The sequence below is a fragment of the Anoplophora glabripennis genome, unplaced genomic scaffold (assembly GCF_000390285.2).
Source record: "Anoplophora glabripennis isolate ALB-LARVAE unplaced genomic scaffold, Agla_2.0 scaffold200, whole genome shotgun sequence".
In the NCBI taxonomy this organism is placed as follows: domain Eukaryota; kingdom Metazoa; phylum Arthropoda; class Insecta; order Coleoptera; family Cerambycidae; genus Anoplophora; species Anoplophora glabripennis.
The window spans coordinates 529,588-552,677 of NW_019426072.1; the positions used below are offsets into that span (position 1 = coordinate 529,588).

Genomic DNA, 23,090 nt, shown 5'->3' on the forward strand with positions numbered 1-23,090 from the left:
CACTTAGTGCTGTCTCCGTTTCACTTAGTTCTGTACATGTACTATAATACACCCTGTACACATAATATAATAAGGGACATTGCAAAATTTCACAAGTGTCCGATCAAATCTGCACTCTATATTAAAAAAGCGATGAGCTTGTTAGAGCAGGAACAGGCCAAGGTATAATCCACAAAGACGAGAACAACCCGGTGTTATTCTTCAATATAATAAAGAACACTTTATTTTCTTCTATTATATCATAGTTTTATATCTCCAATTATCTATATAAAATTAGAAAATAATACACATGAAAAATATAATACTTTCAAAACAAAGTATCTCACACATAATACAAGATAATAATGTAAACATTAATAAATTAAATTATTCATATAACTACAAAGTCTTGTGTAAATTTAATGTATCCTTCAACAACTGGTTACGTAGCGTCCAAAGGGCTGCTACGACATTATCGTGTTGGTCGGCTTTACGACCAAGCCAAGTTGTAACGTTCTGTAATTTTTCCAAGTCCGGAATCGGTGTATTTTCCTGGGTGGCCTGTAAAGTTTTCTCCCATGGGGTAATGTGCTTGGATTCCCCTTGTAATCCTTCAATATATCTGAACGACAAGAGAAATACTTATTTTTGATTTTCACAAAAAAAATTAAGGCCATTTTTATATACACAGTGGCATAAAAGTATGGGAACCCCAAAAAATCTCGCGAGACATGCATTTTCCGGAAAAACCAAATATAGGGAGTTACGATTTTTCCTGGCTATTCCATGCCATGACCACTGATCACTTGGTCATTATGAAGTTGAAACGATTTTTTTTTAAACGGAAACCCTCCTTTTTGACCCCAGAAATGGAAATAGCGGACAATTTTAGGTTCAGATGACCTTGAAAATTTCAAAATGGTGGCAAAATCAAGATGGCGGACGAAATTTTTGAAAGTTAACCGATTGCCACCAAATTTTGTATACGGAGGTTTTCGAGGTCACTGATCACGAATCCGTCAGATTGTCAAAATTCAATTCAAATGGCAGATCCAAGATGGTGAATGGGGTTTTTTAAATTTAATTAATGGGGACCAAATTTGATATACGGGGGTTTTGGGGGTCACTGACCCCAAATTCGTGATCAGCAACCCCAAAAACGGCCGTATACCATCTTCGATGCAAATCGACCGAGTATCAAAAAACTCGTCTGCCATCTTGAATTTTGCAAATTTGACCTCGGATTCGTGATCAGCGACCCCAAAAACCCCCGTATACGTTTGGTGCAAATCGGTTGATTTTCGAAAAATTCATCCGCCATATAGGATCTGCCATCTTGATTTTTTAAATCCGACCTCGGAATCGTGATCAGCGACCTCGAAAACCTCCGTATACAAAATTAAAAAAAGCTTTTAATTAAATAACCAGTAAATAATTTTGATTGATATTAATATATTTGCACAGTATATAAATAATAGACGCCAAGTATAATACATAAACGCACAGTAGTCCTAATTTGTATGATAAATCAGTTTTGTAGTAATAAAATGTATACAATTATGTTAAATACACTCACCTGATATATGCTTCTGAATGTAGGACACGTTGTGGTCGAGGAGGAACTGATATAAACATCGGTTCTTGAATTTTTTGTCCATTTACAGACAGCACATTGGAAGATGATGTCGGAGCTATCGAGAAATTATTTTATCAAAAATAATTACATCTCATATTACTTTTGTTCCAATTATTACTAAGATTCGAGAGTAAATCGTATATTTCTTATTTGTACTTTGTTTTCACCACGAAACTGCATATATTTTAAATAGACTCTTGATATTTACGTAAACGTTAAAAGGTCGCTTACCATTTATTTTTGCCAACAGGCGCTAAAATTTAACTATTAAACATCAAGACAGTTATTTTTTTTTACTACTGTAAGTTTGGTAAAATGTTTAAATGTTCTTATTTTGGTTTAAGTTTTCTGTGTCCAGGGTCGGATCCTGATATTCGTGTCATGTATAATTTACTGTCGGACCTTAGTTGTTGTTATTGTGCGTAAGTTGGGGTATATGAACAAATTACAATCAATTACAGTTAAATAGCTGATAGCGGCATTACTATTTCCATATAACAGATAATAACAAACATAAAAAGTTACTTTATAATTTCTATAATGGTGAGAAAAGTATATAAAAATGGTTAAAAACTATTTGAAAAAAAAAATACAATTATTATTTTTATGGTTAAGTTGTTTATTGATATTGTGTTCTTCCTTAATTTTAACTTTATTTATACTATTTTTAAAATGCAGTGAATTTCACATCTGCCGATATTCAGTTTTTCATCAGGAAAAGAAATAACTTGAATTTTTTAAATTTAGATTCGAAGAGAAGAAAAATCTCAACACGCAGCGGCTAACTTTGGTGTTATTCATCAGATTGATAATATTTCTTAAATGGAAATATAATTACAGGGTGTCTCGACATAAACCTTATTAAATATGCCATGCATTAATGTTAAAATAAAAAAGTTTATACAGTGAGTTCCAGTTTTATGTCAAATTGAAAGAGAATTTGGTTTTAAGAAAAAAATTCTATGAAAGGGTATGGATGGATATGGGTGATCAAATAGGCACTTGATTAACTTGATCTTTATAATAAAACTAAAATAAATTCAATAGAATCGAGTTGATTGATAAAAAAATTAAATAACGAAAACATATACAGTGAAAATTGGTTATAACGACCTTCAAGGGACCGTTTGTTTACGGTTGTTATAACCGATAGACGTAATAAGCAATTACATATATTTTATTTAAAATTTTTAAAGAAAAAATGATAAATTTACAGTACAAGTCTTTAAGTGTGTACATGTATTGCTTTGTGTTCAAAAAATCTGCCGCGCTTCATTTTCAATGAATTGTTTACGAATAGAGACTACTTTATTTCTATCCTTCCAAATTGCTGAAATTGTAGTGTGACACGCCACATTCTTTTTCTTACTTGCATTAGTTTCTCCATTTTTTAATCTCTATATTATATGTAATTTTTCCAAGGTTGGCATGATATATATCAATGATATATATCCGATATATATCATTGATATCTATCACGATATTTATTCCTTGATATATATCATGATATTTACAAAAATTTAAATAATGCATCCTACTGGTTAAAAGTTGCTAAAACTGTTAACAGATGGCAGCAAAACCGTATGCTAATCGTTGATGAACATGTTTATTTATCTGATTCCCTGAATTTTTAACAAAGTAAAATTGATTTGTTTTAATATTTATGAAGTTTATGTTGACTTGGTGTAAATTGGTTAGTTTTCATAGTACTTAATATTCACGCAAATATTTTTTATTAATCAGAATTATATTTATTTTTTTCGTTCTTGTTTTTGACATTTGGAATAAAAATATTTACCTAAATAGTTTCTTAATTTTAATTTGCTACTATAATATACATAAAAAAAAAACACCACAGAAATGAGAACCCCCAAATCCAAAAGCCAAAGGCTTGTGCGGAAGGGGGCTACACTTGAAAAAACGCGGACAAACACCCATTATCCATCGACATTGCCAGTGCCGACACCGGGGATCGAACCCGGACCAGAGTAGGAAGCCTAGCCGAGAAATGCTTGCCACCGCACTCTCAACCGACTGCGCTACCGTGGCGATCAATGACAATGACATAAACTAATTCATTAAAAAAACTAATTCATTCAACTAATTAAACTAATTCATTAAAAAAATAAATAAATATCAAGACTTGATATATATCGGATATATATCAAGATATATATCCGATATTTGATATTTATATAAATATCGTGATATTTGCCAACCTTGAATTTTTCTTCTTCATTGAACACTTTTCTCTTCGACATCGTGATAGAAAGCGGTAATTAATTCATATAGTATAACTCTCTGCGTAGATAAGTCTTAAATTGTCCCAAACGTACTAGACCATATATCACTACTGGTCATTATAACCGCCAGATTATATGGTAAATGTATATAAAAACGCGTCGCTAAATCCGAAATGTTGTAAATGGTGTCGTAATAAACCATATTTTTAATACGGTATTTCTATAGGGTAAAACCGGGATTTCCAAATTCCGTCGTTATATCCAATATGTCGTTGTAACCAATTTTCACTGTATTCCAAAATTAAAAAAAATAAAATTACAGTAATTTTTTACCTGAGATAATTGTAGTAGTTGAATTAAACGTATTACTAGCTGCTGATCCAAGGGAAAAAAACAAATATTTTAAACAGACAAACTTACGACATGTAACAATGGAACTTTAAATATTGTCAAACATTTAAAAATTTTCTATTTTTCAGTCAATTTACACATTACAATTAATTTTTGACATCGGAATTACAAGCAGTTTTGAGGAAATTCAAGTATTACAAAAAAAAATTGATGTCCCGGATAATCTTATCTGACCATGACCATTTCCAAATAAATTCAGCATCATTTAAAACAACAGTATGTAAAATTTCACAAATTGTAATGTAATGTAATAGTCTACAGTTGTGAAAATTTATTTTGTTTTTATATAAAAATACATCTTTTTTTTTATTTCATATGAATATTTTTTAATGAACGGCCCCTCAAAAAATAACCATTATGGTTCAAATTTGGAGAGTACCAAAGCAACTATATATATCAACGGGCAACTGCGTAAACCTTAAAACAGTCTTTCAAAATTTACATATTTTATATCGGAAAATCAGTCTTTTTATTTTCACTGGACGAATAAGGTACATTAATAAAAAACAAGCTATTCATGCTCTACTAGGTGCAACAATCACACACACACAAAAAAAACAAGTGCAAATAGTAACATATACATAATTTGGAATTTGTTTCGTTTGAAAACTTTACACTACAATTTTTTGTGTTCTTTAGAGGAAAATGAAAGGAGTAACATTTTGAAATTTTAAATACCACATAACTTTGTAAATCCATTCCTAGGAGCAACGCATCACTTGCAATTGTAAGTAAACATCTTGCATCATCAAGAATGTAAAATTTTCAATAGAAGAAAAAATTTAAAAAAGGATGAAATTTAATAAATAATCGCATAATTACTGAGTAACATGTTGTGAACTGATTTTAAACTATTTATTTTTAAAATTTTACCATTGTGGGCGTAAAAGTATGGATCCACTGTTAAAAGCTAAATTAAAAAATAACAGAATCAAACAAAAAGAGTGAGTTAAAAATGAGTCGATGAACAAAAAAGTTAAGTAGAACACACTGTATAAGTCTTTCGATTTAAAAATATTTCAAAATTACCCGTGTAGAAAAAAGCGTCAGGTTTAAATAAGTGAAAATCTAACGACATTTTGTCTTTTGAAACCGTCTTCTACTAAACAAAGTATTCACTAAAATTAATATTGAATTCATAGCAATTAACACATATATCATTTTATGACTTTTAAAGGGCCCGAGAAAGAAATTAAATCAAAATATGAAGGTTCGTAAATAGAAGTTTCTTTATAAGTTCTCCTCAGTGGAAAAATATTAGATCAGGGCAAAACTTTTAAAATACATCAAAAAAAAAATTAATCCGAAGTTTTTTAATAATTCTTATAAAAAGCAACCAAATATTTCTCATTTTACACAAAACACTACAATAGATAGACCGTCATAACTTCAACACCGTCGATAAACATCTACTGAGCATGTGCAATGACATGCAAAAATCAACTTTAATAACAGCTTTGGAGAAAAATTATACAGGATTCTAGAACAGGTATCCTGAAATCAGTTTTTCTCTAATATTTTCAAAACAAAGCCATTTAAGCCTTACGTCTATTAAAAAAACAATTATTTCTTAAATTTCCTATCACCCTATACACTAATGCAAGAAGTTAAAGGGTCAAAAGAATTTCCGAAATTTTTCCGTGATTTTTGAGACTGTATTTAGGTGAAAAAATGATCATATCGGAAAATTTTGCAAATTTTTTTTTCTAAGTCCACGGACTTGGAAAATTTTTTTCAGCTACGCCACTGCATGGATCAGACAGTTTGTTTATTCAGCTTCAATATCCTTTTTTTTTTTATTTCGATACTACTTTTTCATCAAAATAATGGACTTTTAATGGAAAAGGATCCTTTTGTCTTCAATCATCGATATCTCGGAGATAAATGGTGGTGCAGAGAATTGAAATTTTTTTTCAAAGAAAAAGGATAGTTTTGAAGAAAACTGTTTTTTTTAAATGACTGCACAAAAATTAATTAGAAATGTCTCAAAAAATGACATGAATCAGGGTCGAAATCTGGTTTGGGTCATCAACTTTAATTTTAATTTAATTAAAAGTTAATGAACAGAAGCATAGGACGGAAAAGCCAAATCGTGCTGGAAAGAGTTGGGTTTTCCAAAAACGCAAAAAAAAAAATTCAAACATTTTTTAGAAAATTTTCCATATTTTTTTTCCATCAATTTAAATGTTATTTGCGGTAAAAATGTGAGAAAACCTCAAAAAAACATTTTTCCCATTTTAATCATGATTATGAAGCGTTTAAGCTCAAAAAATGTGACCCTTTAATTTTTTTCAAAAGTTTCACTGTTTGCAACAAAGAAACAGTTCGCTAGATCGAGATGAAACTTCACAGGGTTCTTCTGGATATATCGAACTGTAAAAGTCATGCTTAACATTACTCACTTCGTGAATATTTTTAATTTAGCCGTCAATTTTCTAAAAAAACCATAAATTATCCTTTTTTTTCCTGTTTTTTTATAATTCGTGTAAGATAAAAAAAAAAATTTCCGAAAAGTTGCGGCAGCATGTTATAGGAAATAGAACTATTTTGAAAACATTAAAAAAATTATATTCACCACTATTTTCTTAAAGTAGCAACGGAGACGCTCGTATATCAAGATAATTTACTTAATTAAAATAAGGATGTTGATTGCCATTTTAGTGAGAAGAACAAATCAAGAAATCTCCATTTCTAAATTTTCATATTTAATTTCCTGTTTCTAGTTATGTAACAAATATCGTGTTGAGACACCCCTGTACGTGTTTAAGAACCACCGTTTTGTTTTTAGAGGCGTAAGAAGAAATCTACATTAAGTAACTTAACGGAACCTAAAATTAAAATAAAAAAAAAACTCACTGGGATTGGGCATAGCAGGAGTCGCGCGATTAATGGCTTGCATCTTACTGGAAGGCTTGAAGTTCCTACCACAACACCATAATGATACTTATATGCATTACACTACTTTTACATTTACAAAACACAAACGGATACATTTATTTACACAACTATTTAACCCATACCCCTTTATCGCAAGTAATTAAAATGGTATCGTTGACTAAGTTTCAAACTTTCATAACCAAACTATAGATTTTGTTTCTCTTGTGATTTTGATACATTTGACAAAGAACACCCTGGTCAACCGAAAAAGTTCGAAGATGAGGAATTGGAAGCATTTGTGCACCAAAATTCATGTCAAATGCAAGACTAAATGCACTCGGTGTGATTCAAAAGCAAGGAAATTGGGTACCACAAGAATTGAAGCCGAGAAATGTTGAACGGCAATTTCTCGTGTGAAAGATGGGAAAATCTTGTAGTTGCTAGGGATGGACAATACTTTGAAAAATAATAACGTACACAATTCTTCACAATAAAGCTTTGAATTTACAAAAAATCCCTCAAAATTAATTCAGTCCTCGTAATTAAATTTACTGAATTCAACCTTTTTTACGTAATGTTGTCATTTACGTTGTTTTCTTGCAAATATAATTATTTTATGATGATTTAATTTTAGAGAAACTTCTAGCAGAATGCATTTGTACAATTCAATGTTTAAGTTTAGAATTAAAATTTTCACTTGCGAGTTATCTTTAAAATAAAAAAATATGTTAAATTGCTCTCATTATCGTATTCATCATCATCAAATTTCAAATGCAAAGTACATCGAGGACATATTTTTCGAAAAATTTATCGTTACCAGATATTGAACTTTGTCAAAAATACTCTTGATTTACAAAAATTTTGATCAAAGCATAAAATATTTCAATTTGGACAATACCAAAAGGTCGTCGACTGTGTATGGTTTAAAAATAGTTGTATATATAAAAATATTACATACTGTATTATGGAAAATAAAATATATATGCATCCAACAAAATGATATAATCCAAGGACCATTTGGGAAGAATTCTGCCTAAATGCTATCAATAAAAAGATAATAAAAAAATACATATGCAAGCACATGCAAATTCTTTTAAAATTATTGACGAACCAGCTATAATCTCGGCAGCAGTCGAAACGGCGGGTTGTAAAACGGGCATCACTCGGTTCCCGATAAAGTTCCTGTTTGAAAATGTAATCAAGTGTACCAATGGATTAAAAAAAAATGTTTACTCAATATAAAATAATTGAAATTTACCAATAACGGTACAAATTCCTTGATATTAACCCTTAGAGCATATACTCCTGGAGGCAGCATCCCGGTGGCCGAGAGTGGAGAATTAGAGAGAGAGGGGGGTATAGGAGAGTATATGCTATCTCTCTCTAGCAGCACGCAATTGGCTGCCGTCCTCTCCCTCTGTCAACGACAGAAGCAGCTGTTAACGGCTGAATCGCATGCTGCTAGAGAGATAGCATATACCCTCCTATACCTCTCTTTCTCTCCCCCTCCCTCACTCTCTCTTTCTCTCTCCCCCCTCCCCTCTCTCCCCCTCCCCCTCCTCTCTCTCCCTCCCTCCCCCTCACTCACACTTTCTCTCTACATCCTCCGTACACTCACGGCCACTGGGGCGCTGCCTCCAGTAGTATATGCTCTAAGTATTACATAACCTAGCAAATTTTTGTTAGCCTATTTAGTGGGCACCGTCGCTTAAGATATCGCTGGACTTGGTTGAAGAAGCCGAATGTAGGGTCTCCTTAGACAGTAAAGAAACGGCAGAAATATATTAAATTATCTGTACCAAGGGAACGGATGGGATACTATACATATATCGAAGGTTGTTTGAGGTGGGATAATTTTCCTTTTTAAATGGGGTCCTCAATTTTTGTTTAGTCAAAGATCGACAACGTCAAAATGAATTTCGTACAAAGAGCTATTTGTACGCCTATTTCGATTTGTCTTTAGATAGTTTTATAACAAAAAAGCTTAGTTTACCGATTTTTGAAAAATTTTTATTGTTTACTGATTTTTTTTTTTGAAAAATTTTAGTTTTCCTGACCAAGTACCACAAGCAGGATAGAAAAAAATTCAATCAAAATGGCAAAACATTAAAAAATATAATATTGAGGTTATGCAACCTCCTTAATATCGAGTTTTGAAAACTAAGAACTTGTACCAATATTTTTATAACTATAATCTTGCAAATATTTTAATTTTGTATTACCCTGTATATAAAATAAATAATAAAACACTTACATATTTTTAAGTGCTTTCAAAAAACTATTTTTAAGGCATAAAACGATTGATAAACTTACTTGCTTCGATTCTCCGGTGCTATGGACCGTCCATTCCCCTTGTTGATGTGCATATCACGAACGTGTCTAATGAGCCTGGCCAAATTAGGAAATGGCTGTAGATTTTTCTTATTTCTGCCGCAGTTGCGCCAATGGCAATTCAGGTCGGCGCCCTGATTCTCCTGGAAATACGCCTGGACGTGTCCCTGCGATTCCTTATCCTTGATACAGTGTTCTACTAGATCGACCTGCTCCTCGAACTGATAGTCGCAGTTATCCCACAAGCATTCAAACACCTGGAAAGAAGATACAGTTTCGAATCGGCAGAATACGTCGACCCTAAACATGTTTCTTACTTGATCGACAGGCGTTGGTGCGGGACTGGAGCATTGCTCGTCCAACAGAAGCAGAGCCTTGGTTTCCTCATTTATTTTCGAAGCCTTTTCCTCCCATTGCTGTTTCTCGTTTGAGGGTAGAGATTTCCATTCGCTACCTACGATTCTGCTTATGCCTCCAAAGTCGGATTCCGGGTTATTTTGAACAATCTGTTTGCGAACCTCTCTCGAGTATAGAATATACCCAGTCACTACTTTGTTCTTGCTAGATTTCTGTCAAAATTCAATTACATGTGAATAACACTGTCTCCAAGGTCCATAACTGAACTTGTGTCTATTTCAATTGTTCTTTATTTTATACTTCTGTCAACGCAATTATATCGGATACAATGTTTAAAAAATATGGAAATAGTGCACCAAATGTTAACAAAATAAAACTGTAAATAAAATTCTACACAAATTGTTAATATGTAAATGTTTCGATTTATTTACATCGTTAATTCTGTTCCGACTCAACATGTTACAGTTGGCAGTGCCAACAGTGGACAATAATAGTGACTATTCAACATATGTATAAATCTAGTCTTCACATTAAACAAAAACAATGTTAAGGTGGTAAGCAAAGCAATCAACTTAAAAATTATATTTTTATGTAATTTGTCAATAACATGGCTTTTTTTTTCAAAATTTGTTTCCAATATGCTCATAAAAATTCTGGTATTGCTAGAATAATTTAAAAAACTGCAACAGTTATAATTTGTGTAATTCATAGATAAACCCAGCACAAATTTTGAACCTTTTAGCAACTAACAATTAAACAAGATGTAACAAGACTAATTTTTAGTTAGGCAAAACTATTTTCATAAAAATAACTATGGACTGATTCCTTTGGTATAATTTTTTAAATTTATTTTTCTTTTCACGTTATTTAAAGTTTAATTTGATGTTAATATTCCTTTTTTCAAACTTCACAATTTTAAGAAAAATTAAATTTTGTGAAAAATAAGGGTATTTGTATCTATCAGTTGATTGTGGAAAAAAAATTATTAAACGTACAACCCATTTCAATATGCTACGTCACTAGAGTAACTTCTAGTTTTCAAATGTTGGTGTTCTAAACATTTACAAATTTTGTATTTAAAACCCGTTAACAATACTCATGGAATTTTGCAACACCAAATACACAAAAAATAAATATCACACAATATTCGTAAGAATCGCAACATGCTTTACCTTTTTTGTAGTGGCTGGAGTAACGGGTGTTCCGACGTTAGAACCACTTGCTGGCACAACAATAGGAATCTCTCCCGAGCCAACTGAAGGAGGACCTCCATCCAACGAGTCTTCCATTAATATGTCCATGTCATTCATTTTTGTTAACTGAGGAGAAGGCTCCTATAAAGGCAATAATTATACTAAGGACATATGATTATTAATAAAATGATTAATCATATGTTTATGTTTGTAATGAATATTCCCATGTTTTTGACTGTGGCCACATTTTTTTCCATTGTGAACATTTTATCTGAAGTTGCCTTTCGTAACAATAGATACACCAAATTCTCAGTAAAATATCTTTTAATTAAAACATACCTCATATGTATGGCGTGCAATTATCTTGGTTAAATTTTAGTGGCAGATTCTGTGATGAATTAATAAAAAAAAAGATAACAAACATGTTAAAAAAAATTGTTTTTTTGATCAATTTGTTTGTGAATTTAAAAAAAACATTTTATTCAAATTTGATATGAAGCTTTATTAGTTGATTCTTGTCATTGAGGTGTCATAAATTTTGTTATAGGCTATTTCAAATTTTATTCATGACATTATAACATTACATAAAATTATAGTACTCTTCTTACGAGTCCTTAGGATACACTTTATTGACAGAAATAACAAAATATCATAAAATATCCCCTACAAATATAATTTAAAAGGAGGCCCAAGAAAGTACAAAACATGTAAAGAATTGCTGTGTTTACAATTCCATTTTTTCCAAAATCAAACATTATATACCCCTACAAAGCAGCAAGATGTCAGATATGACTAACTGGTTATGTTAAGTATTTTATTACTTAGGTACTTTCTTTTATCTTGATGACACAGTCTTCTACATATTTACGTTTTTTATTTCTATCTGTTGGATGGTAATGTTTTAATACTTAATAGCTTTGTAATATAAATTAAAATAAAAAAAACCCATAAACACAGCTGGCTGGCTTGCTATTCAAAACAATTTTATGATGACACATCACTGGTAGGCAAAAGGTACAATAACTGCATTGTTACCTTAAATTTAATCTTTAATTTTTTTTTTATATTGTAAACCTTTTGTTGTTTGTTTTAAACTGATATTATTTTAATACTTCCAATAACATAATTCATACATAAGATGTTATATTCCTCTATCTATATATCTCAACAATTAGGTATTCATAAAATAATTCAAATTTATTAAATGAATTATAATTTCATGGTTAACATGTATGCCATTTAAAATAAACTAAACTTTTTTTATTCATTTTCAACATTCTGTTTCTGTCAAGTATTTTACATACATCCTGTATAGGAAAATAGTGACTACTGGCTAAAATTTTGAATAATTTTGACCGTCAATTTAATCGAAATCAATTCCTAAATATTTTTATACAAAATAATGTAAAAATTATCAACGTTTACATTATTCTTTAATATTTATTAGTCCAATAAAACAACATTAAAAAATTTAAGATATCCAAAATTTCTTTTACTTAAAATGTTTATTTTATTAGTCCCATTAAATATTAGTCAATTTAAATATGTCAAAAATGCAGTGATATTATTTTAACGTTAAGTTATACTCATTTCAATATGTCTTCAATGTGCTGTCAACATAAAAAGAGGTAAGTATTTGTGAAAGATTAAATTTAACAAATTCCTATTTACAAATCAATACAACTAAATATTGAAAAATAAATTTTTTGTTTAAACCGAAAAAGTAAAATTCGAAAATGTGAATTTAAAATATTCATTTCTAAATTTCAATCATGTCCAATCTGAAACATCAGAATAAAATCTAATTTTACTTTTTTTTTATCAACATTACCATCACCACCTCAATGTAAAATGGGAAATGTGTTTTTATGATTGGAACCAAACAATGCTAAAACATGTCTAAATTTTGCAGAACGCTTTTATTAAAGCTAAATTTTATCACAAGGTTTATAAAGGTGACCGAAAAAATGATAGTAAACATCTGATATGTCCTCTAAATTTATAAATGTAATCACCATAAATATGTAAAAAATACAGATTTTGTAGTTTATAAGTAATACTGGTTTGTTAAATTTTACTAATAAATGAATTCACTTGTATAAAAAAGAAAATAGATTGCAATTAATAGAATGTTATTTTTATATTCATGCGAACTCTCATTTTAGGTCATTACATAGATAAGACGAAAATAATTTTACGTTTGCTGGAAAAGGAGCACTCTCCATTGTATTATCCTGTTGATTTCTTCAAACTGTATTCACATTCTACTCTTATTTAAACAATAAGATTAAAAGAATCAGAAAATTATTATTAAATATTTCGGAAACACTATACCACACGCTAGTCCACAAACCAACCAATTTATGACAGAAGTTGAGGTTAATCTCGCTACCAGACACGACGAACGGCGTTACGCGGTAAATTTAAAATTACTAGAAAAGAAAATGGGGTGAATTTGTACAAACGGTTAAAGAAACTTTGTGTGGTTAATGAAATTTTACATTATTTCAAAACGGATTTACACTTCTTGAATTTATAAAAACTAGATTTGAATATACAGGACGTGAAAAAAATAGTGTAACAAATATTTGAAAATACTGTGAAAATTAAAGAAAAAGCTCAAAGGTTTCATTAAAAGTCTGATAAGTCGTAAAAAATCATTTAATCAATTTACCTAGTCGTGGTCATATCATTAAAATTCTAAAAAACTAAAAAACAAGAACAGAAGTGCCTCGGTTCGAATATTGGGTGATCAAGCAAAGAAGTGTAAGTGTAATTATAACATGGATGATGGAAGTTTATAAAAATGTCCTGGAAATAATCATCGAAACATATATCCCCAAAAATATTTTACTATAATATAGCATGTTGATGCAACAGAAATTATGCAATAAATAATACTGCAGAAGAAACTGCAGATTTTAACTAGGTATTACTTTATTTACAAAACTACATATTGACCATAAAATAATTTTAAAGCAATAACTTGCACATTGACTAGTTCGAAATTGTTAAATTTTCACTGAATGATTTAGTTGGTATTGTTTGGAAATCAAATAATAAAGTGGATAAAAATGACAGACAAAGTTCAAGAATGATTTACAAAACCGTTTGTTATCGATCCAATATTACGGACATATTTAAAAACTGGGATTACAGCCTATAAATTTTGAGAAAAATAAAAAAATACTAGTGAGGTATGACCTAAAATACTCCTTGCAGTAAAAAAAAATATTATGTAATGAAAACCATTTTTAATTTGGAAAAAGACGCAGAAGATATATCAGAATTTGTTAAATATCGATATTAGCAATTAGTTCACATTCCTTTACCTTTAAACTTTAAATAATGTCAAATATATTTTCTATAATCAATCAATATATACCTGTTTTTTGTGTAATAAATACCTGCTGCTGATACGTAGAAAAGTTGCCCAACCAAATATCCCACAACCTAATACAGAGTAGAATAAAACATAAGACTGCTTTTTGGTTGATAGTCTGTAAAGTTTTATGTAGGTTTTATAATACTTACTGTCTTAGGTGATTTGATACATGATTGATGTGATATGTGTATAACAAGTTTTACGTTTAATATCTATTTCTGCAGAATGTTTACGGCAGAAAATACAGCTTTATTGGCATCCTCTTTAAATTCAGTCCGTTAGAACCAAATCAGATCAACTACCTATACACTGTGTTTGCAAATATTTTATAAGTCATCTGTACTTTGTTACTTCTACTTATTTCAAATAAATGAACATCACATAATATCAAAGTAAACCGACTTGTCTTTTTTTATGGAGGACCCTATATATTTTTGTATAGTTGGATAAAACATTTTTTTTAATACAGTATAAAGATCGATTCATTTATTATTATTAACAACAATTAACAGGTGTAGGTGAATAAATGATAGTGAACAGCTGACTATTAAGTATTTTCATAAATACAGGCACAAATCATTCACTTAACGAAGAAAGAGTAGTGGATCTGAGATTGACCCTTGTGGATCTCTTTTCCGAAGAATCAGCATTTTACTGCAGTTGCTTTCATAAGGAACAAATTGTTTTCTATTTTTAGATGGGTCGCTAACATAACAATTAATTGTACAATTTGTGGTTGATACAATTTTCTACACAACTGACCAACTTACCCAAAACATCCCAGTTTTGTTTGTTTCGTTGTTTGTTCAATACCTACCTTATCTCTAGAAGTTAAAATTTAAGTTTAATAAGAAACAGAAAAATTAATTGTTAACTGATGTGATCCTGAGAGTTCAGCAAAGATATAAAAAAGAGTAGTTGCCAAAAAGTTGGCTGGAACCCACGCAGAATCTGTCTTGAGAACAACAAGAGTATGAAAAAGATTCCTAGCTAAGGTTAAGGAAGCGCATTGTAAGTTTGTAACTGGAGGCGACCAGATACTTAGGTCATGGCCAGTGGCGACCTTAAACATTGCGAGGCTCTAGGCAGCAGATCTTTGCGAAATGTACGTAAATTTGAATGTAGATATTTCTGCTGATTTAAGAAAAACCCAAAAGTGATAAATTTTGAGTTTTCAAATATTATATTAAGAGATTTTAAAAGTTAACAAATACAAAGACGACACATTTTTAATAATGATAAAATAATGTACAAGATTCAAACATATTTTTCAATTATGTTTTACAGTCAAATTACAAAAAATATTATCCACTGACAAATTATTTGATTTTGATATCGATCATTAAATAAATCTAAATGAGAAATTTTATTTAGACAACTATTACTACTTATTAGTCATGTCTGACATCTTGCTGCTTTGTTGTGCGAGGCCCCTGCAAGAGCAAGATCCCCAAGCGATTGCCCTGCTTGACACCCCCTAAGGCCGCCACTGGCCATAGAAAAAATATCTTATCTCGTTGACATTTTTTTCCCGGGTCTATAAGTTTAATAAGTATGTACCTATAAATCTACCTGGATCGATAAATATTTTAATAATGACTAACTATTAAAATTATTAGCAACCGGAATAGCTGCTATGTAAATTCGGAAATTATTTAATAAAAATTTTAAATGTCAAGTTTTCTTAATTTTTAAACAGGAGTAGTTAAAAAATTGTAAAAGAAAACCCCATCCTGTATGAAGAAAATCATTATGACAAGAGTTAAATAAATATAAATATCGCATATTCAAATGTTTTCCCAAAAAAATTTACCGAATTTTCTATCGCAATTATACATTTCGTTATGAACATACTGCATGTTGAACAAACAGTAATTTTAGTTGCACCATTTCCTCTGATAATTTTTAATAGTTTACTTAAAGGTTTTTTTTATCCCATTTCTTCATATACAATTTGAACATATAGTTACCTTGATCAGGCCCCAAAAATAATTTTGTAATATTGAACAATATATTTTCAGGGTAAACTAAATATACAGCGACAGGAAAAAAATATACATCAAACAGGAAAAATTTTATTATTATATTTTGGAAAATGTCCTTATTGACAGTCAGAGCGCTTATTATTTGAAGTAGTATTACAACTACTTATTTCGGTCTAACTAATGACTGAAAAGCTAAACTAGCTTAATTTAAAAATATATATAATTCATTATTTACTTTTTCCAATTCCAATTTGGTATGTGGCTATAATTTTATTTTCTAAAAGTAGCATTTGTGATATCTTTTTATATAAGGTAACTTGTTTTTCTTTTAATTTATTAAAAAATTCTAAACGGTAATATTTGATTTTTTTTTTAAGTTTTCTAACTAGACAGACTTTCGTTGAATAAACATTTATCGAATCTCAATAATAAAAAATTTCCTTTTATGGCATGTACCTTTTATTTACCAGTAATTACTTTTTTTAAATAGAATGACCACCTTTATATTATACTTAAATTCAACCTATTTTTTTGAAGTAGGTCAGTGCTTGTTCGACTAAGAAAAGAGTGACTGCAAAAAACCTGTGATTTTCGCCCGTTTTTTCACAATTTGCAGAGAATTAAAAAAAATACATAAAAATATGTTTTTGGTCGCAAATTACTTGTCGTAAAAAACTGAAATTAGCATGGCTTTTAGTATTTTGAAAATTTAAAAAATCACCCCTACTTAGGGGTTGAAAAAATGCCAAAAATGAAAAATTTGAATATTACCCATTGATATAAAAACTATTATACTCCGCGGTCGAAATTATAGAGAGTGACTAAGACATAATATAAATACACTATTACTAAAATGCGCATAAAATATAAAATGATTTTTATAACGGTCCAATATTATTTATCTTTGTGCCGCTCGCTACGCACATCGATAGAATCTATAATCGTCTATAGACTGAGTTACACTGAACGTCGATCTATATTCTATCTCTGTCTTTTGCACTTGGTAGGGAATAGGAAAATTATTTTTTAGTGGGTGTAAACGGACTTGATTTAGCCGTCCTGAGAAACGTCATAGCATAAGCGTAGACGAGGGGTCTAATTCCATTGCTATAATAAATTTATAAATTAAAAAAACACAACTTGGACGTTTTAAAATGCTGTAATAATTAAAATGGATCAAAGTGCCGGTTATAGCAAACCGTAAAAAAATATTAGATGTTATGTTTTATTATCTTTTTTCAATATTTTCTATATCTTGTTGCCTTTTACGCAGACACATCAATGGATTTTCGTTCCCGGCACGCTTCATCCCCCTTACTAGTCCAAAAGCTAGCGATGAGTCACTCTTTATAATTTCGACCGCGGAGTATAGTATGTGAATTATCGTTATATATTTTTTTTTAATTTTTACAATTAATTCTGATATTCTCTATTTTTGGGGATGATTCCACCCCCTGAGCGCGCTTAAGGGTAGATTTTCTAATTCAACATGGTTATTTCAGTCATAAGAATAAATCTTTCCTTATATCAAGAATCATTCGATAGAAAAATTCACATGCTAATAGTTTTTACATTTATTGGTAATAACCAAATCATTTTGGGTGTCTTTTCAACTCGTAAATAGGGGTGATTTTTGAAAATTTTCAAAAAACTAAAATGCTCATCTTAATTTTTTACGAGTAATTTGAGAGCAAAAACATATTTTTAACTATTTTCTTTAGTTCTCGCGAATTGTGAAAAAACGGGCGATTTTTGCGGTCACTCTTTATTTAGCCTTCTATCACCTGCTCAGAAAAAAACAATACCTATTGAATATTCTCTGACATCTGAGAAAACAAATACAGGGCTTTTATAAAATAATGATTACAAGCCATGTGACTGCCGAATTTAGTCAACCCAACTGTTAACAAAAAATCCATAAATCTTAGCGTCATCAATGATAATGATTTGTTGACAATGAACAATGTTGCGCCTAATCTAAGATAATGCGGTTGCTGATTGGTTGAATAAAATTTCGCGGAAAATTACACCCACCATCAGCCGGTGAAACAGAAAATTGCTTGCGTCTTAATGTAATCTTATTGTTTGACTAAATTTTAATTTTACCGAAGTTTAATGGACAATGTGAAGAAAATAAAATTATTGTTCCAAACAAAATTACTTGTTGCGTGACTTGTAATCATTTATAAAAGCTCTGTAACACCCAAAATCTTGAAATTGTAAATTATTCATGAATTTCTTACAGGGTAAGTTTTTTGTCACAATATTTAATTTTCTGTTAATATCTGAAAACGTGGCAAACACCACACTGAGAGAAACTTACCTGTTTACAAAGTCCAATGCATATTACAATATAGCAATTAAAATTGCATAACAAGAGACATTTTTTTGTGTAATTTTAAAACAATCTTAGCTTGAGACTTCTTACTTAGCCTCCACAGAGCCCAGCCCAAGAACAACAAAGTCACATCATAGATTCCTAGTTAAGGCTAAGGAAGCAAAAGGCAATTCTGTAACTGGTGACGACCAGGTACATAGGACACGGCATATCAACCCGAAAAACCGTTGTACTTTGAAAATAGAGGTAAGTTGGTCTAGATGTTAAAAAATTGTCAATAAAGCTACAAATTTAGCAAAATTATGTTTAGCTAGACCAGTCACCACAAAAATATCCAATTATCCGCCATAGAAATCTATTTTTCTTTTATATTAAAAAATCTTTGAAAATTTTAAATATATCGTTATTTCTGCTTTACACAGCGGCAAAATTATTTAAATGCAATTTGGTTATAACAACACCCCGAGGAACAGTGAAATTGCATTGTATCAAATAGGTGATGTTATACTCAAACTGAAAATTAAAATAGAGGAAACTAAATTAAAAGTCCAACTACTCTGTTGTTTAATGTTGGTCAATAAAAGTGGAGTTGTAAAAACCAAACTCCACCCTATTATAAAATAACTTCGACAATGAAGTTTGTGTGATTTTTTAATGTATTTTTATACCAACAAATGTATGAGATGTTCTGTTAAACTCGGTAGAATAAAAATACATAAAAACGAATATAAACATCAAACTTTGGATGGTGAGGATAAATAATTTTTTAATATTTTTTCAACACTATTTTAATCAATTTTTTTGTGAAATCAAGTTGTCCAATGGGATTATCAAAAATACTTTAATAAAAAAACAGTAATTTTTCCCTCAATTTTTCTTGTGAAAAAAAGTGCATGCAACAAATGCAAAATCATTTTAGAGAAATTATACAACTTTGATAAAGGAGCATTCAATAAAGAGTGACCACAAAAAAAGCCATTTTTCTGACTGTTTTTGAGACTTTCACAGAGGCGACAGGAAAAATCCTGAAAATATTCTAAAAATATCCAAATACTCGTCATGAAAAATGAAAATGAGCATCACTTTCAGTTTTTCGAAAATTTTCAAAAATCACCCTTATTTAGGGGTTGAAAAGACAAAAAAGTGAACAAATTAAGAATTATCAACAGTTGTAAAATCCAAAATATTGCATTGTTATCAAAATAATATTATGAACGTGAAAATATCTAATTTCGCATTTGATACAGTCTTGTCCGGATTGAAAATCAACCCATAATAGCCCTAAAGGGGTGAAATCATTCCCTGAACGCCTAAAAATGCAAAAAATATATTAAAAGTTAAAATTTTTTTTCTTTTTCTTTTATACATGATAATTGAACCGTCAATAACCCACAATAACTAAATCCGAAGGAAAATGAGGGTAAAACCACCCCTAAGTTCAACCATCGGCTTCAAAGTACATAACATAATATTATGAACGTGAAAATATCTAATTTCGTATTTGATACAGTCTTGTCCGGATTGAAAATCAACCCATAATAGCCCTAAAGGGGTGAAATCATTCCCTGAACGCCTAAAAATGCAAAAAATATATTAAAAGTTAAAATTTTTTTTCTTTTTCTTTTATACATGATAATTGAACCGTCAATAACCCACAATAACTAAATCCGAAGGAAAATGAGGGTAAAACCACCCCTAAGTTCAACCATCGGCTTCAAAGTACATAAAATAATTATAATGCATGAAAAAAATAATGTTTCGAAATACATTCATTAGAATAATTTATACACAAGTACTCCCATATATTATCAATCATTTTCAAAAATAATCATCCCTCCCAAGCGGTAAAATCATCCCCCAAATATACAAAAATTGTAAATAATGTGAAAATATATTATTTTCATAACATAGAAATATTTGTGGTTTTACAACTGATGATTATTCTTAATTTGTTCACTTTTTTTGTCTTTTCAACCCCTAAATAAGGGTGATTTTTGAAAATTTTCGAAAAACTGAGTGATGCTCATTTTTATTTTTCATGATGAGTTTTTGGATATTTTTAGAATATTTTTAGGATTTTTCCTGTCGCCTCTGTCGAAGTCTCAAAAACAGGCAGATTTTGCGGTCACTCTTTAATTAATCTTTGAATATTTTGAATATTCTTTGAATATACTTTGAATATTCATGTGAAAAAAAAATAAGAAAGTAACATTATACATACCTTCTGAGGATTAATTAACCTAGGAAAAAAGTACGTTTCATCCTCCGTAACCGTCGGACTATGAGAGTATTTTTTCAATCCCTCCAAAGGAAGTTTGGTAATTTGATGGTTTATTTCATCATACATGGATGAGCAGATGAAAACATCACATTCAGGAATTTCCGTCGGCCGGCCTATAAAAGTTCAAACAAATTATTTCTTTAATTTTTAATTTATTTGTAAATCAAAAATTAAATAAATAATTTTACTATTTTTACTTGTAATTTTACTATTCCCCTTTTGAACGTCATTTACCAAACTTAAGGAACGGTATAACGTAGGTATTTTTTTTTAAATGTACAAATTTAATACTTACTTGAAATGTATTCATTAAAGTCTAAAACAGCACACTTCCCAATAATACTGACAATCGGATTTGCATCCTCCAAACTAGACAGAAAAACCTCCTGCTTATAAAATAACTTATTTGGCGAATACGGTATTTCCGAAGGCGTTACGAACCACGGACCATGGAAGTAACACTTTCCACTATTTAGAAAAATAAAAATTAATTAAAGATGACGCATATAAACCCATAAACGTTAACTTACTCTTTTGTGTCCCAAATCGTATCAATTTGTGCTATGATTTGTTTTCCACCCTCTGCGACCACATAGACAAAATCACCAGTTTTTACAACACCAGAACAAATCGTGTTATATTGCTCGTAATATGTATTACCCTCGTCTACCTCAATATTCGTGTACACTACAACATTCTGGAATAAAAACGTTTAATTTGTTTTAGATTCCACATGGTACAGACCGACACAAATAAGGAGTGACCGCAAAAATCGCCCGTTTTTTCACAATTCGCAGAGAAATAAAGAAAATAGATAAAAATATGTTTTTGGTCTCAAATTACTCATCGTAAACAATTAAGATGACCATAGCTTTTAGTTTTTTAAAAATTATCAAAAATCACCCCTATTTAGGGGTTGAATATACCAATAAATATAAAAACTATTAGCATGTGAATTTTTCTATCGAATAATTCTTAATACAAAGGAAGATTTATTCTCATGACTGAAATAAGCATGTTGAATTAGAAAATCCACCCTTAAGTGCGCTCAGGGGGTGAAATGATCCCCAAAAATAGAAAATATCAGAAATAATTAATAAAAAATATATTAAGACAATTCACATGCTAATAGTTTTTATATCAACCTAAGTAGGGGTGATTTTTAAAATTTTCAAAATACTAAAAGCTGTGCTCATTTCAAGTAATTTGTGACCAAAAACATATTTTTATGTATTTTTTTAATTCTCTGCAAATTGTGAGAAAATGGGCAAAAAACACAGGTTTTTTTGCGGTCACTCTTTGCGTTTCTGCCTCGGGCAGAGCTGCTTCAGATTGAGAAAGATGCATTCTGCTAGAAGAAATAAGAAGTAGGCGTGGTAACACAAAATTATTCATGTCAGTCTATAATTAGGAACAATTTTGAACTATTCTTAAAACGTTTACTATCAGAATGAAAACAAAAGTATGGTCCAATAATAAAAAGGTCTATTTTCTAAATTGTTTTGAGGCGAATTTTTTACCTCGTTTTCGAGATACACGGTGTTAAAAGTTTTTGAAAAACATCACGTATGTGAAACTTGGGATGGTAATTGTACTGAATTTGTATGCAACTATACAGGGTGTAACTTTGAGTGGAGGTCATATTTATACAGAGACTTCCTTTGATCATTAGAAACACGTATCAATAGTTAATTTTTTCAAATTTCCTTGCAAAAACTTAATTTTCTTTTAAGCTTTCTTTTTAGTAATTTTGGTATCCCGCTGCTGGACAAGCTGGTGTAACCTCAAATAATGCCGTGCTTTAGTCGCAGTGCATTCACAAATCTCGCCTCGTCATCGCTGACGTTGACCAGCACTATCTCCCTCACATGCATTGTAGGTTGCCAACAATTGTGTTATAAATACATGTGTCAGTGGCGGTGTACACGAGAATTAAAGTGCAATTTGAAGTGATTAGACAATGCTAGTCTTCTGCTAAATCTCCTGCGTGTTCCCAAAACTTTAGAAATTTCCCTTATTTTATATAAAAATTTTTAGAAAAATTTAAGAGACCACAAGCGAAGTATGCAAATAT

General features: G+C 30.3%; 1 protein-coding gene across 3 annotated transcripts in view; it reads right to left on the reverse strand.

Moving 5' to 3' along the window:
- Positions 1 to 205: 205 nt before the first annotated feature.
- Positions 206 to 23,090, reverse strand: part of LOC108907710 (protein polybromo-1) — a 35,851-nt gene continuing 12,966 nt past the window's right edge. For 2 of the 3 annotated variants that reach the window (XM_018711504.1, XM_018711503.1), the window contains exons 13-21: positions 21,547 to 21,713; positions 21,312 to 21,484; positions 20,957 to 21,129; positions 11,007 to 11,168; positions 9,795 to 10,046; positions 9,460 to 9,734; positions 7,126 to 7,190; positions 1,556 to 1,670; positions 206 to 601 (exon numbers count right to left, since the gene is read on the reverse strand). In XM_018711504.1, coding sequence (XP_018567020.1) covers positions 379 to 601; positions 1,556 to 1,670; positions 7,126 to 7,190; positions 9,460 to 9,734; positions 9,795 to 10,046; positions 11,007 to 11,168; positions 20,957 to 21,129; positions 21,312 to 21,484; positions 21,547 to 21,713 — 1,605 coding nt within the window. In that variant the 3' untranslated portion in view covers positions 206 to 378. Of the gene's footprint in view, positions 602 to 1,555; positions 1,671 to 7,125; positions 7,191 to 9,459; positions 9,735 to 9,794; positions 10,049 to 11,006; positions 11,169 to 20,956; positions 21,130 to 21,311; positions 21,485 to 21,546; positions 21,714 to 23,090 lie in introns of those variants that run through there. The other variant, XM_018711505.1, reaches the window with a different exon arrangement.